The sequence below is a fragment of the Asterias rubens genome, chromosome 6, assembly GCF_902459465.1.
Source record: "Asterias rubens chromosome 6, eAstRub1.3, whole genome shotgun sequence".
Taxonomy (NCBI): Eukaryota; Metazoa; Echinodermata; class Asteroidea; order Forcipulatida; family Asteriidae; genus Asterias; species Asterias rubens.
This window is the reverse complement of record NC_047067.1, coordinates 2,346,611-2,360,699: the sequence shown is the minus strand read 5'-3', so window position 1 is coordinate 2,360,699 and position 14,089 is coordinate 2,346,611. Positions and strand designations below refer to the sequence as shown.

At 42.4% G+C, this 14,089-nt stretch overlaps 1 protein-coding gene across 3 annotated transcripts in view; it reads right to left on the bottom strand.

Moving 5' to 3' along the window:
- LOC117291853 (TPR and ankyrin repeat-containing protein 1-like) overlaps positions 1–13,454 on the bottom strand; it is a 51,083-nt gene extending 37,629 nt beyond the window's left edge. For 2 of the 3 annotated variants that reach the window (XM_033773784.1, XM_033773787.1), the window contains exons 1-6: positions 13,174–13,454; positions 11,821–12,083; positions 10,618–10,783; positions 9,425–9,525; positions 8,439–8,557; positions 7,211–7,350 (exon numbers count right to left, since the gene is read on the bottom strand). In XM_033773784.1, the coding sequence (XP_033629675.1) occupies positions 7,211–7,350; positions 8,439–8,557; positions 9,425–9,525; positions 10,618–10,783; positions 11,821–12,083; positions 13,174–13,273 (889 nt within the window). In that variant the 5' untranslated portion in view covers positions 13,274–13,454. The remainder of the gene's footprint in view (positions 1–7,210; positions 7,351–8,438; positions 8,558–9,424; positions 9,526–10,617; positions 10,784–11,820; positions 12,084–13,173) is intronic. The other variant, XM_033773785.1, reaches the window with a different exon arrangement.
- Between the last annotated feature and the right edge of the window lie 635 nt (positions 13,455–14,089).

The window sequence follows — 14,089 nt, the reverse complement described above, 5'->3', positions numbered from 1 at the left end:
CCGAACATCAAGAAGAATGGTGCGTATCCCGTGGTGTCGTGACGCGTCGCGTTGTACGCATGCGTCATGACGCCCACATACTTCTTCCAATCTCTCTTTTGTTCCTCTTCCAGTGTGCCCAACATGTTAAGGAGAGTAGAGTTGAACCTCTCAGTAACGCCGTTTCCTTGAGGGTGGTACGGTGTTGTTCTGCTCTTCTTTATGCCAGAGACCTTGCACAATTCCTGGATGAGCTGGCTTTCAAAATTTCGGCCTTGGTCGGAGTGTATGCGAGTAGGGAAGCCATAATGTAAGATGAAGTTCTCCCAAAGTATTTTTGCTACTGTTTCCGCTTTCTGGTCTCGTGAAGCAAATGCCTGAGCGTACTTGGTAAAGTGGTCTGTGATGACAAGTACGTTTTCGAAACCACCTTTGCTCCGTTCTAGTTTGAGGTAATCGATGCAGATGAGCTCAAGGGGTTCTGTACTGAAGATAGAGACGAGTGGAGCTTTGACTTTTGAAGGAGATGTTTTTCGAAGACAACAACGTTTACACTTCACACACCAGTCTTTGACATCTTTAGCCATTCTGGGCCAGAAGAACCTGTTACGGATCATATCTAGCGTTCGTTCAAAACCCAGATGGCCAATGTCATCGTGTAGACCGGACATGGCTGTTGCTCGGTAACACTTAGGAAGGAGAAGTTGGTGTGAGAGTGTGTCGTCAGTTGTCTTACGAACTCTGTAGAGGATGTTTTCTTTAAGTCTTAGCTTGTCCCACTGTCTGAAGTAGATCTTACATTCAGTTGTCTCTCTGCTTCGCTGTTGTTGATTTGGTTTCTGACCGTGTTCGAGGAAGAATAGGACTCGTGATAAATCTGGATCATCACGTTGTGCAAGGGCAATTTGCTTGGTAGTTAGCCTTGGCATTTCGTCTGTCTCACTGGTTACTGGTTTGGGATTGAGAAGCTTTGCCTGTCCTCTGGTTGTGACTTGACAGTTTGCGGGCTCTATAAAGAGTTGGCCTGTATTGGGGTGACCAGTACATATGGCATTGACCACATCGGTTGGAATCTCTGTTGTGAAGGAGAGGGGTTTTGGGACATCATCAGCAGGTTGTGTTGTGAAGGAGACTGACGTAGAGTATGGGACTGGGTGTTGTTTTCTGGAGAGAGCATCTGCGACTGCGTTGTTCTTACCAGGTTTATACTTCACAGTGAAGGAGAACTGAGAAAGGGCAGCAACCCACCGTTGGCCTGTTGCGTCCAACTTAGCTGTGGTGGTGACGTAGAGTAACGGGTTGTTGTCAGTGTACACAGTGAAAGTACTGCCGAGAAGGTAGTCTCTAAACTTATCCGTTACTGCCCATTTCATTGCCAGGAATTCTAGCTTGTGTGCTGGATATCTCGACTCTGCTGGATTTAAACCTCTGCTGGCGTAGGCTATGACGCGTTCTTGTCCATCTTGGATCTGACTGAGGACCGCTCCAAGCCCAACACCAGAAGCATCGGTTTGAAGAAGAAAAGGCTTCTTGTAGTCAGCGTAACCGAGGATGGGGGCTGAAATCATCACTTGTTTCAGCTGGTCAAACGATGCTTGTGTCTCTTTTGTCCAGATATAAGGGGGTGGTTTGGTAGGTGCCTGTTTTCCTTTTCGTCGTGTCGGGTTGCCTGCCGTGAGCTTGTACAGTGGTGCAACTATCTTCGCATAGCCGTTCACGTAGCGACGGTAGTACCCAGTGAACCCTAGGAAGCTTCGTAGTTCTTTGTGAGTGGTTGGAGTTGGCCATTCCCGTACCTGTTCGATCTTTTCAGGGTCAGTGGACACACCTTTCGAAGAGACGATGTGTCCCAGATACTTGACTTCTGACTGGAGTAAGTGGCACTTTTGAGGCTTGAGTTTCAGTCCATGTTGAAGGAGACACGTGAAGACCTGATCCAAGCGCTCAATATGCTCGTCAAATGTGGATGAAAAGACGATGATGTCGTCGAGGTAGAGCAAACAAGTTGAGTAATTCAGCTCACCGAGGCACATCGTCATTAGGCGCTGGAAAGTAGCAGGAGCGTTCTGGAGACCGAATGGCATGCGGTTGCATTCGTAGAGACCCATCGGAGTGGTAAACGCGGTCTTTGCTTTGTCCTTTTCGTCCATTTCTACTTGCCAGTAGCCTGACGTTAAGTCAAGGGTTGTGAAGATAGAGGCGTTACCAAGAGCGTCGAGGGCTTCTTCTATCCTTGGGAGTGGGTAGGCGTCAGGAATGGTCTTGCTGTTGAGCTTCCTGTAATCGATGCAGATCCTGAGAGAACCGTCTTTCTTGTGTGCAATGACCAATGGGGAGGCGTACGGGCTGCTGCTTCGTCGAATGACTTCGGCCTGCTCCATGCCTTTCAAGTGCTCCCTGACAGCTTGGTACTGACTCGGTGGTATGCGTCTGTACGGAAGTTTGATTGGTCTATTGTCGACGAGTGGTATGCAGTGCTTCACAGTAGATGTACAGCCAAAATCTAGAGAGTCTTTGGAGAAGATGCTGTTATGCTTATGAAGGAGATCCGCGAGCTTCTTCTTGTTCATGTCATCTTGCAAGGCAGAACTGGCTAAGTCGAGTGATGGAATCAGTTCATCCAAATTAATGGATGAGATGGAGTTCACTCTACCAGCCGGCCCGCCATGAAGGAGAGGAGTGGTAGTTGGATGAAGAGTTGGTGTCGTATCTTCAACAGCGAGGACATACGAAACTTGTGCCAGATTGCAGTTTCTTCTGATGGAGATTGGTTTGGAAGAGATGTTGTGTACCCTGACCGGGAGTTGACGGTCAGGACCGATGTCAGATACAGTGCAGCCAATTCTCAGACAAGATGCGCGGTTGTTTTGGGCACCTTCGATGATAGCCGTGTAAGAGCCGCCTGCTGGATTTGGTGGAGCTTGGCACATGACATTAACTTCTTCTCCAGCGGGGATGCATCGGGAGTGGCTTCCAGTATACCTAGCATATCCCATCTTTCCGCTTTGGCTGTCCTGATTTGAAGAAGATAAATTGACGTAGGCTGTGTGCCAGGCTTTACTCTCTTCCTGTACAAGTTTCATGAAGGATTGACCTCTTTCTTGTTGTTGATCTTTCTTGGATGCTCGTATCACGTTAGTACCTATAAGGAGTGGAACCTGTGCTCTGTAGGGATCGGTAGGCACAACAAATGCAGGTACGTCTTGGTAGATGAACCCCATAGCTTCTAAGGTGATAGGAATTACACCCAGGTACGGAACTGCCGATCCACTTGCTCCTTCTATGATTACGTCAGCTGTTGTCAGTTCTAGGTTTCTAAGGCTCGGGTGGGACTTCCATAAGTCGGATGTGATGGATGTGATCTGTGATCCTGAGTCGATGAGAGCTCTGCACTTTGTTCCATGTATCTTGATTGTCTCTTCATTTTGTGGTCCAATCAGCTTCTGGTATTCTGGCTTGAAATGGGCTAGTTGAGGTTTTACAGATGCAGAAGGGCTTAGTGGTTGCGGGGCTCTGGCGGTGTGCCCTGTGACCGCTGGCCCTGGTCGTTTAAAGGGGGGCTACGACATCCTCTTGCGATGTGGCCTTCATTACCGCACTTGTAGCACACAAACACTCTGTTGTTCTGGTTCTGAAGGTTTGGCTGTACTGTGGGTTGAACAGCCCTACGTTGTCGTGTGAAGTTGTCCACTTGTCGGGTCAGATGCTGCATTTGAAGTATGACATCTTGCATCAGGTCTGGGTTATACTCTGGTTTCTGGCTGATAGCAGAATGTGGTCGAGCTATCTGTTCACGAAGGAGAGGCTTCTGTTCTGAAGGAAAGGCTGATTGGATGGGTGATGTCGATGTTTGTGGTTGTGCTTGGGTTCTTGATGGTCTGTTAGTTAGAGCAGAGTCCAGTCTGTGTTCCCGTTCTATGAGTCGGAGTTCTGCTTGCATCTCACGAAATGCCATGTCCCGAGGTTTCATTGGGGCGAGTCTCTGTCGTATCTTGTCGTCTTTCACTCCTCTCATGAACTGCTGTGTTAGCATTCGGTTTCGGTCTGGCGGGGAAATTTGTCTGTACATGCGCTCCTCTGTGAGTCGTAGGGTTGCTTCCAGTTCAACAGCATAGATGCTTGCTGACTCGTTTGGGCGGCGGACTCTCTCGTAAAACTCTGCTAAAGGGTCTCCTCCGGACAATAAGTCGCCAAACTGAGCTTTGAGCTCAGCAAACGCATCTGTCGGATTCTGTAGCTCTTTGGGTAGGTTCAGGATGAGTTTTCTGGCTGCGCCTCCCAGGTACCGCACAACTGTTGAGAACTGAAGCTCTTTTGGAATAGCTGTTGTGTCCAGCAAGTACTTCGCATCTCGCACCCAATCGTCAACTGATGTATTCTTTTCACTTCCAGTGAAGGTAGGAATGTTTTTCACCTGATGGGAAGGCATCAACTGGAGATGTTGAGATTGTTGGTTTGAAGTAGATGAAGAGAGACGTCTGTGTTGGTGAGAAGAAGGGCTAGGAGGATTGTGTCTCGTTCTTGGCAAGTTTGTGAAGGAAGAAGAATATCGTCTTGGCATTGCTCCACTGCTGTTGACAGGGTTTGAAGGAGAATCATTGACATGTGATGGGTAGTGTGTTTGCACTAGTGGTGGTTTTGGCGTGCTTGGTAGTTCCATGAATGAAGAAGAGTGTCGTTGGGGAGTACTTCTGACAGCGTTTTGATGTGGTTGCAGTTGTGGTTGTTGCCGAAATGTGTCGGTAAAATTCTGGCTGACACGTTTCCGGAGTTCAACCAGATCACTCAAAAACTCTTCTGGGATCGAGGTTGGATGTCGACGTGTTCTTTGTGGAGGGAGGGAAGACTGTATTGGGCGTTGTGGAGTTAATGTAGGAGGATGGTCGCTCCTAAACTGGTACTCTTCAGCAGGAGTGTCGCTAGCGTTTGCCATGACTAGAACAAAGTTGACCTGAAATTTGTATACAAATCTACTAGAAACTTGTTATTACAAACAACAATAGAAATTCACACTGCTATTCAATTTCTGAAAATGCGTCAAAAATCAACCAATAGTATCACAAATCAAAACACATCTGGATTGAACACGATATGCAAATTCAAAAAGGCAGGTGATTAAAAAAATGTAAAACAAAACATATATATATCCTCACCCAATTTTATGCAGCACAAGCCAGGGCTAGCATAAAATCGTACGCAGCAATTGACTTTCTGGCGCTCGAGACAAACTTTGATGCTTCACACCGAAATTTGTACTTTTTTGGACTCGCAACCAAAATTCTCGTAGTTCTAGAAAAACAAAACTATAATGGAGCTGCAAGCTGTCAATGGAACGCAAACTCAATAGAAATACAAAGGTGAGTGAACTTAAAGCAAATCTATACAATGAAAGTGTTTTGCAAACAAGTGATCTGACAAAAGCACAAATTCTTCAGTAGCTAAACTCAATGGGGATTACACAATAATACAACTTCAAAGAATCTATAAATACTCTGGAATTTAAAATACACCTGTTTTGTTTGTTAATACAGTGATTTACCCGTTCAAGCACATGAGTCTTTCCTTTCAACTTTAAACAGTTGAGTAGGATTGTTCAGGTTTCCTCATTGTTCAGAGAGAAGTCCATGGGGAGGCATTCCGACGGATTGTTAAGACCGACGGTGATTGCCTATTGTAGTGTTTTCCTTACTGTTCGAAGAAGTCTATGGTGAGGTTTTCCCGATCGTTTAAAGACGTCACGGTGATTATCTTAGTGTCCCGATTTCCTTGTCGTTCAAAAATAAATGGAGAGGTATTTCGGCCGTTGTTGAAGACCCGACGGTGAACAATTGTTAATGTCTCTTGACTTGTGATGAAAATGCTACCGAGTTTCAGGAAGCAGTTGTTCAAGGCTGGGCTACGGTTTCATCAGGGGGGTTCAGGGTCTCGGCAATGGAGGGAGCTACCCGCAAAATAAGGGACGTGAAGACTGGGCCTCAAACGACGGTGCACACGACGATCAAGGTTTCTTCAGCGTCTGTCCGGTGGGCGTGGGTAGCGAATATGTCCAACCATGGCCAAGGGTGTCCAACCATGGGTCGGGTGTCAAACCATGGGTAGGACCAGTAGACTCTTGTTGAAGTCTATACAGCTCCTCAGTGAAGTGGATTTCTTGCAGCGAAGATGTAAGTGTAGTTTCCGCAGACCGGATTCTCCACCATTTGTGACCGGCTTAAATAAATGATCCTGCGGGACACAATCTTCGCTGTTCCAGACTTTTATTTATATCTGAATTGAAGACGGAGAAAATAATGTGATGTTAAGTCTCCGACGTCAAAGGAAAGAGTGTAATTAAATAAACATACTTTAAATAGAACATTTAGAATAAAACTTACAGTCACAAATACTATTTACAATTAAGTAGGAAATCCTTAAAAGACGCGAGAGTGTTGCTGTTTTCCAGCCTAGAAATTATGTATTTTAGAATAAACAAATCAATGAAATAATCCGTGAACTTGGGTAAAGACTATCTATAATAAACGATTTGCCAAAGATTGGAAATGGATGGCAAACAGAAAAGCATAAATAACGGCAAACTAAATAATATAATTAAAGTTCCCGCCAAAAGTTTAATGGCGTCCGCCATCTTGGAATTGTACCAAAATTAGAGGATAACTCCGCAAAATCAGCAATATTTACATCATTAAATCGGAAAACAAGTACGGCATTACTTTAGATCTCTAGTAATGCAGAACTAGAAACAAAATCTAAGAGAGGAGACTTGAGGAAATTCAAATCAAAAAGAAATATATCTATAACGGGAGTTTCCTTTCCCGACTAAACACTAAGTAAATTAACTCTAGAAAACCGTTCTCTTGTCAAAAAGAAACATGTCATAAAATAGGCTAAACTCTCCGAATAATTTATACAAGAGGAATTTATATGAAATCTAGGGGAGAATGGATGGAAAATAGAATGCTAATTACCTGAATTGAAGACGGAGAAAATAATGTGATGTTAAGTCTCCGACGTCAAAGGAAAGAGTGGCCCTCTGACGTCTTGCGGCCGATGAGGGCGCGCTAACCGGTGTATTTAAAAAGGTGAGTATGAATAAATGAAAAGTTCCCGGATGTGAATTATTCTACTTGTCACATCTCAAATAAAGTGACAGTGACATAACATAATATAAGTTTCTGGTTTATACAAAATCTTTTGGGAATACAACAGAAAGTAAAAATCCAACTTAACTGACCAGTTTTCAAGGTGTTTTCCACGGCAAAGTGAAGAGGCGTGTCACCTTCCTTCTGGGAAAGACCTTCGACCTTTGACCCATGTTTGACGAGTGCAAGCAGAAGATGCATACCCCATTCCTTGTGTTCACTCATGACGTATCTATGGGAAAGAAGTAGCTTTATTATATGTAGGAAACAAAATTACTCTAATAGATGTTAATTTACTATAAACTTGAATTTTTTAATTTCGGATTACAAAAGGTCGACACATCTTTAACCACAAAACAGCTTTTTCTTTTTCAGTGTCGTAGCCGAGCGGTTAAGCACATAAATTCAAGCTCCGGTGGTTGAGTCTTTGGGGTGTGGGTTCGAATCCCAGTCATGACACTTGTGTCCTTGCGCAAGATGCTATCATTTCTTTTCTTCACCAATGGGTATAAATAATCAAGAACAGTATTTTCCACTGTTCATTTATCTCAGACACAGCTCATGATTTAAGAAGTATCAAATGTCACAGAGAAAGAACAAAGTCAAAAGGCCAATCAACTTTTTGCATGGCCCGATATAACATGACCAGTTTGGGAACCTGGCATCACGCCTACCTGGAGCTTGCACTTCAGCAACGATGACCCCAAAATACATTGTAAGACATAAACAATTTTGTAGTTCCGCTCGCCTTTGGTTTTTTAGCCCGCAACTAACTTTAGTCTAGTTACAACCTTGCTCAGGAACTGTTCAGGTCAACATCCAAAACCTCTGGGGAAGCAAATATCAACTGCCAACCCTCTACCATGTTATACTTGTAAATCGTTACTTCATTTCAAGACAGTGGACACTATTGGTAATTGTCAAAGACCAGTCTTCTCACTTAGTGAATCTCAACATATGCATAAAATAACAAACCTGTGAAAATTTGAGCTCAATTGGTCGTCGAAGTTTGGAGATAATAATGAAAGAAAAAAAAAACCCTTGTCACACGAAGTTGTGTGCTTTCAGATGCTTGATTTCAAGACCTAAAATTTTAAATCTGAGGTCTCGAAATCAAATTCATGGAAATTTTTCTTTCTCGAAAACTACGTTATTTCAGAGAGAGCCGTTTCTCACAATGTCTATCAACAGCTCTCCATTGCTTTTTACCAAGTAATTTTTTTTTCATTAGCTTTTTGAGTAATTACCAATAATGTCCACTGCCTTTAAATAAACATCACAAATTAAGTACAGTAGCTAGGGCCTGTGGGATAAACCTGCCTTGTCAATGGTTTCAGTTCTATTGATGCTGTGTTGCAACCTGTAGCAACACCACCGTGTCCGACATCATAGGATTTGCCTGACTGTGTCCCGCCCCGGAGAAACAACAGGCGTAGTTCCTAACAGGAGGGGAAAGCAACCAATAATAAAACAATAGTAATAATTTATTCATTTATAATGCGCCCATTCCATAAAATGTACACAAACGCATAACAAAATAATTCAGGCATGCAACTGCCCGTTGAAAAAAAAAAGAGGACAATTTTCAAAGGCACAACGCAAGTGGGGAGCGATGTAGTCGAAACGCCACCCAACATGATACCCACAATGGTACCCTCAAAAATGTTGAGGTTAATTATGCTCTTAGGTGCATTGTTAGCATGTACTAGGCTTATTTAACATAATTGTAGTTGTACACTGTTGTTGCCAGGCATAAATTAGGCTATGAAAAAAAACAGGAAAAAAAAACAGGAAAAAAAAATAATAATAAAGTTTTTTGTTAGTTTTTCGTTTTTTTAAATCTTTTTTTTTACATTTTTTTTTTTCACATTAAAAAAAAACCCGCGGAATTATTTTAAGTAATTACCAATAGTGTCCACTGCCTTTCATGAACCAATTCCAGGGATTATAAGTGACCAAGACATACTGGGTAAAAATCACACCGCAAGATCAATCACCCCTTGGAACGAGGCTGATACAAAAGCCCTTCGCTTGGCCCCAGTGCCTTACCTTAACCAAAAGTGCTGGGATGGGCAAACGTCTCAAGCACACTCATAGGTTAAGGCAAGGCGCTGGGGCCGAGCAAACAAGAATCTGTGCAAGCTGAGTACACCATCCAAGCGGTTCTGGATACAGCTGGCTGCTGGGCCAAGCGAACAAAAGCCCCTTGGTTTAATGATGGGGTTGTCAGTCGAAACAAAACAATGAAGGATTTACAATGGTTTATTAAAAGAAAGTTAAAATTTCAAGAGAGTGCATGTACTTACGACGCAGCTATTTTTCTTGGCTAGCTTTTGGACAACTTGGGTCCATACTGATAGGCTTGCACTAAACGACCTGAACAGATATTGACTTTTCGGCCAGCGATCTAACAATGGGAAACACAAACATATAAAAATTAACAATCAAACTAATTTGTGAAATGGTTGTTTTTCACAAATTGCGGTTTGTATTTTACAAAACAGATTAAAAAGGTAGGCTACGATCTTGGGGAATTTTTGTTATCACACTATTTTATTAATGATTTTGAAGTATTCCACCCATTCAGAAATTCTAGGACAAACTCTATCACACCCATTACAATAACATAAACATGCCACAAAAAAACATGTTTCCCAAGTCAATTTATTTATTTATTTATTTATTTATTTTTTTTTTTTTTTGTGGGGGATGATGAGAAACAATGAATGCCAGATGTTCATGGTTTGCTGGGTTTCCACAAAAGCTTAGAATTACCAAATGGCCTGACACAACCTTGAACATCCTGGTGTATTATTATGTCTGATGTCACCAACCAGGATACATTGTGGATTGATTGCAACATTTTAAGAGTCCTATTTCCTGCATGTGACAATATTGTACAACAAAACAGTGTACTGGCGTGTCTTGGACGAGCGGATAAGAGCACCGAACTCAAGCTCTGGTGTTTGTGACCAGCAGAAAGTGGTTTCAACCCTTGTGTCCTTTAACCCTTTTTTGGTGCATAAGATGGTGGCTAGCGACCACAAAAAACATGTCAAATTAGACTTTTATAAATAGTCATAACATAAAAACTCCAACCCCCAAATATACCGCCCTCATTCAATTGTTTAGAGTGAGTGTTGAGCTTTCGTTTGGTGTAATGTTCAACAGGGGGTACTATTGACAATTTTGAGACAAAAACATGGTTGAACATTGTCTTTTTTTAAACTAATCTGTGCACCAAAGGGTTAAAAGCAAGACACTTTTAACCATTATTGCTTCGTCCTTTGGATGGGAGATAAAGCAGTAGGCACCGTGAGTAGTGAAAGCACGCAAAAGAACCCGGTAAATGTATCCGGCGCTCCTGGTTTGATTGGTGCAAATTGCGCCACAGCACCTTGTCAACCATTACATGGTGCTATAAAGGAATTGGTTTAAAAAAAAAACAGAGTTCCTGTTCAAAACAAAGAAATCACATCCCTGTGACTAACACACTCACCCCACAGCTTCACTGCAAGGACTGTGATTTCAGACGCAAACAAAACCCGATTAGAGAACGAGCCCTGATCACTGCCGATGATTTTGGTGTATCCATCGATCAGGGCCTCCATTGCTTCATCCTCACGGTGCAAGTGTTTCATCACCGTAGCAACTCGATAGTAACCCTATTGATGTGTGAAAAGAACCAAAAAGTATAAAAACCAGATAGAGTCTCACGTACATGTAGTGTTCATGTTTTGTGTGATCATACAAGAATTGGCAAACTTTTGGGCTTAAAGAAACACGTTTGCCTTGGATCGGTCGAGTTGGTGTTTGAAAAGCGTTTTCAACCGTTTGTTATAAAAATGATTAGAAAGCTATTTTAAAAGTAGAATATAATGATCCACACAAGTATCACCTAAAATTGCGTGGTTTTCCTTTTACCTCGTCGACTAACACTGTTTGCCATTTATGGGAGTCAAAACGAAACCACGCAATTTCGAGGCATATTTGTGTTGATCATTGTATTCTACTTTTAAAACATCTTTCTAACCATGCATTTTTATAACAAACGGTTACAAATGCTTTTCAAAGACCAACTCAACCGATCCAAGGCAACGTGTTCCTTTAATGCGTTGTGGGAGTCAGGAGAAACTGTTAAAAAAACATGCATTTTCAGCATGTAAACACATTGTCCTTATTTTTCTTGTAACAAAACCATTTTTTTTACGTTTCCAGATACAGTTTCCTCGAATATGACTTTATTTAAGAGGGGTATAATTCACAGAAATTTTTTTTCTTATTTTAACTTTGAAACCAGTATGCTTTCAGACCCCAATTAAATAATGTTTTATCCTCATCAATCCTGTATTTACAATAATAATAAGAAATTTGTAAAGCGCCTAATGCAAAAGCCTCTAAGCGCATAAAAGAAACAATAAAATAAACAATTAGAGAAAGACACAAGATACAAATAGGCAAATTACAAAAAAAAAGCTTTAAACAAATGAGTTTTCAACAGGGACTTAAAACATTGTAAAGAATTAGCTTGGCGAATATGCACAGGAAGACTATTCCAAAGAAACGGTGCGGCGTAAGAAAAAGATCTGTGGCCATAAAAAATGGAAGAAGCTCTAGTAGCAGAAAGCAATGACTGTTGAGATGATCGTAAAGTCAGAATATTTATACCATTAATTAAATGGTCGTTATTCTTCGATCTTACCTTCGCAAAGCTAGGATCAACTTTGACACAAGCAATAGCATCTTTAAATGCATTGGGAAAATCTTGACAATTGATGAATGCCACACAACGATTGCTATGAAGTAAGCAAATCTCATAATTGTTCAGGAGATTAATGCCGGACTCTTCACAGTTGCCACAAATGTTCAAAGCCTGGGTGTACACATACACGGCATGTTGCGGATTTGAGTTGATAACGCTGTTCCCAAGTTGTTTCAGACCTTCCACCTTATGGCGTAATTCTTCTGTAGTGTAAATACAATATGATGTCTGAAGCTTTATTTTAAATAGTAACTGTTAGCAAGGGGGGGGGGGACTCTCTGTTAAGTCCAGCCCCAGTTTTGTTCGTGTGGCCAACTCAAAATCCTTGAGTAGGCCACACCAAGGCCACACACGTGAAACTCTGGATAACTTTCCGTATGGCGCCACCACTTGTTCACTCCTTTTTACATAAAGGGATATCTCGTTGAGGTAAATTAGATACTATGTTATGGTATGGGATCAAATGAAAAAGTGGTGGCGCCATACAGAAACTTTTCCATAAACCTAAAGGCCAGGACAAAATTAATTACATTGTTGTTTTTAACTCTACTTTCAGATGGCAATCGACATAAAACTTAGCAATACGTGCCCATGGTGAGTACTTGTTGTAGGCCAGAGTATTCCTAAAAGGGAGTCTGGCGAAATGTACCTTTTTTCACAAATCCCCAAGGCCCAACAAGTTTTATTGGTATTATTGGAAAGCTGACAAAACTGTACATCATGTACTTTGGTTTCTCGCATTATCTCGAAAAAAAATAGCATCCTCCAGGGTTCTTGAGAATATACGTATCTGGTCCCGAAAATGCAAAAGTAAACTTAATTTTTCAAAATTTTACTCCAGCTTTTTCCAAGATATATTTTTTTCTATGGATTTATTAATCTTTATTTTTTGGGAAAACTGAATACTTGTTTGATTTGGACAAGGTTAACGTTATCAAATGGTGAGTTATTCACAGCTACTTTCCACACACTAACACTAACAGATACGTTTTACAAAACTGCCATTTTGACGGACTCGCTAGCTAAATAGCTAGGGAGTCGCTCTACTCCTAGAACTATCTACATGTAATGGCGGTTTCGTTCCGCTATCGTCTCCCGTAACGGAAGACGATAGCGGAACGCATAGTAAAGTTCTAGGAGTAGAGTCCCCCACCTGTGTGTGGCCAACTCTCTGACTTGATAGTTAACCACGCAGCTAGTTGGCGCTAAACCATTGATGATTGAGCATGTTGAGCAATGACCTGTGCGTAACACTGTGTGTGTATCGTGTGTGTAATGTTTAGTGTAGCGTACCTGGGTGTACAGCAGGCGACCACGGCCATCCTGGTGGTTTTTGGTGGTGGGAATGATGGCGTGGCAAATCACCCGGTGCAGGCCTTCGTCTGGCATTCATCTTGTTCTGTATTGATGTCTGAACTCCTTCGAATAGAACGGTTAACTCCTTAGTCCTACGTTCATCTTCAATACGTTTTAGTTCTGTAAAAACTGCGCCATGTTCGGACTGTCACTCTGTTTATTACTGCTGTTTATTGCGTTGAATTTCTTAGAAATGGGGAATTTCCCGGCTGCTTGAATTATTGCACGACCACCACTAGCCTTTAGTCAAGGCGCGCATGCGGCACACCGGATAGCACGCACAGCCCCAAAAATGTAACGCACGAAAAAAGACTATCACCGCGAGTGGCGAAGCCGCGAAGCGCCTTTACCAACTCGTTTTGGGGGCCTTATGTTTTTCTTTACATTTGCCAACGATTTTGGTGGGAGAAAATTAATGCATAATGCATTAGCGTGGTGAGTTGCTGTCCAAATAAGAAGCCACAATTACTTGCATGACGTAACAAGAACGTTCGATGCAAATTCGTTACATTTTCTCCCACCAAAATCGTTGGCAAATGTAAAGAAAAACATAAGGCCCCCAAAACGAGTTGGTAAAGGCGCTTCGCGGCTTCGCCGCTCGCGGTGATAGTCTTTTTTCGTGCGTTACATTTTTGGGGTTGTGCGTGCCATCCGGTGTGCCGCGTGCGCCTTGACTAAAGGCTACACCACCACGCGCAGCATGCAGTGTGCACACACGTGGGTGACATCACTCCATACATGAAACTGCTAACTGGTACCCGGTCCATTCCAATCAATAAACTTGATAAGTCCGTTGTGTATTTCTACCAGACGAGCGGCTGCCCCCCCCCCCACCCCCATCCCCCCCCCCTTT